Source organism: Halyomorpha halys, unplaced genomic scaffold, assembly GCF_000696795.3.
Source record: "Halyomorpha halys isolate HHAL.00 unplaced genomic scaffold, Hhal_1.1 Scaffold82.1, whole genome shotgun sequence".
Lineage (NCBI taxonomy): Eukaryota > Metazoa > Arthropoda > Insecta > Hemiptera > Pentatomidae > Halyomorpha > Halyomorpha halys.
Genome location: NW_027109449.1, coordinates 1,270,449 through 1,271,515, shown reverse-complemented (window position 1 = coordinate 1,271,515; position 1,067 = coordinate 1,270,449). Strand labels below are relative to the sequence as shown.

Below are 1,067 nucleotides of genomic sequence, written 5' to 3'. Positions count from 1 at the left end.
GGAATCCTCACACCAGACTGAAAAGATAGGAAACTGCACGTCGATTTCGACTATTATAGCTCTTACTAGATAAACGGTCTAAACTTCCAACACATTACAAAAGACTGATCTACATGACTGTAATAAGGCCAATCTGGACATATGGAGTTGAGATTTGGGGCTCCTCTAAACCTTCGAATTCCTCTCGTATTCAATCCTTACAATCGAAAATCCTTCGTCAAATCCTCAATGCTCCTTACTTACTTGGCCACGAGACCAGCTAATGTAAAATTTCATTAGAGTGCTACTAATGGGTAGTTTCTCTACACGCCTGTAAGACTCACAATTTAACTTTAAGATAACTTTAATAAGATCAGATTTACTAAATGTGTTATAACGTACAGTTGTAAATAGCAATAAATAAATATTTAAAAAAAAAAAAAGATTCCGACCAAAATAACCTAATCTGATTATTACCAAAGATATTGAGCAACTTTTATTATTAAATAATATGTGTAAGTTCACATGGAAACCCATATTATTGCTGTCTTATCAAAAAAAAAAAAATGGGAGAAGTTTATTAAAACCGTAAATACTTCTCACTCACTATTCATATTAATAAAACTATGTTAAAAAGTTATTTGAGCACTTATGTAACAATGTCAAAGTTGCAGATATATATTTCCTATAAAACTAGTTATAGTTTGTTAATTACATTAGAGAAGACATATTTTTAAGAAAAGGTAACATTACCTTGACTCCAGAAGTGCGATGATGAGAACTAACGTAATACGGCTTAGTAACACCTTAATCATTGTGGTTATATTCCTGTACTAATTGCACTATTGATAAATGAGAGGAAAATGTATAAGGAAGGTTTTATCAAATGTTTACTAGAAAAAAATCCATGGATTTAAGGAGGAGATAAGAATATATAAAAATTGCAACTTGTTTAATAATCTTTATGATACTGAGACAGAATCATGTTGCATGTAGGACAGTATAGACTCCTCATCATTTCTTTTGGGCAGATTATAAGAATATTAATGTTTACATACTCTAGGAAAAGTCATTGAAAACTGGGCTGG

General features: G+C 31.2%; 1 protein-coding gene across 1 annotated transcript in view; it reads right to left on the bottom strand.

Annotated features, from left to right (window-relative positions):
- Nucleotides 1-856, bottom strand: part of LOC106692980 (uncharacterized) — a 27,570-nt gene extending 26,714 nt beyond the window's left edge. Inside the window, exon 1 of the mRNA XM_014439275.2 lies at nucleotides 733-856. Within this exon, the coding sequence (XP_014294761.1) occupies nucleotides 733-794 (62 nt within the window). The 5' untranslated portion in view covers nucleotides 795-856. The remainder of the gene's footprint in view (nucleotides 1-732) is intronic.
- Nucleotides 857-1,067: the final 211 nt, after the last annotated feature.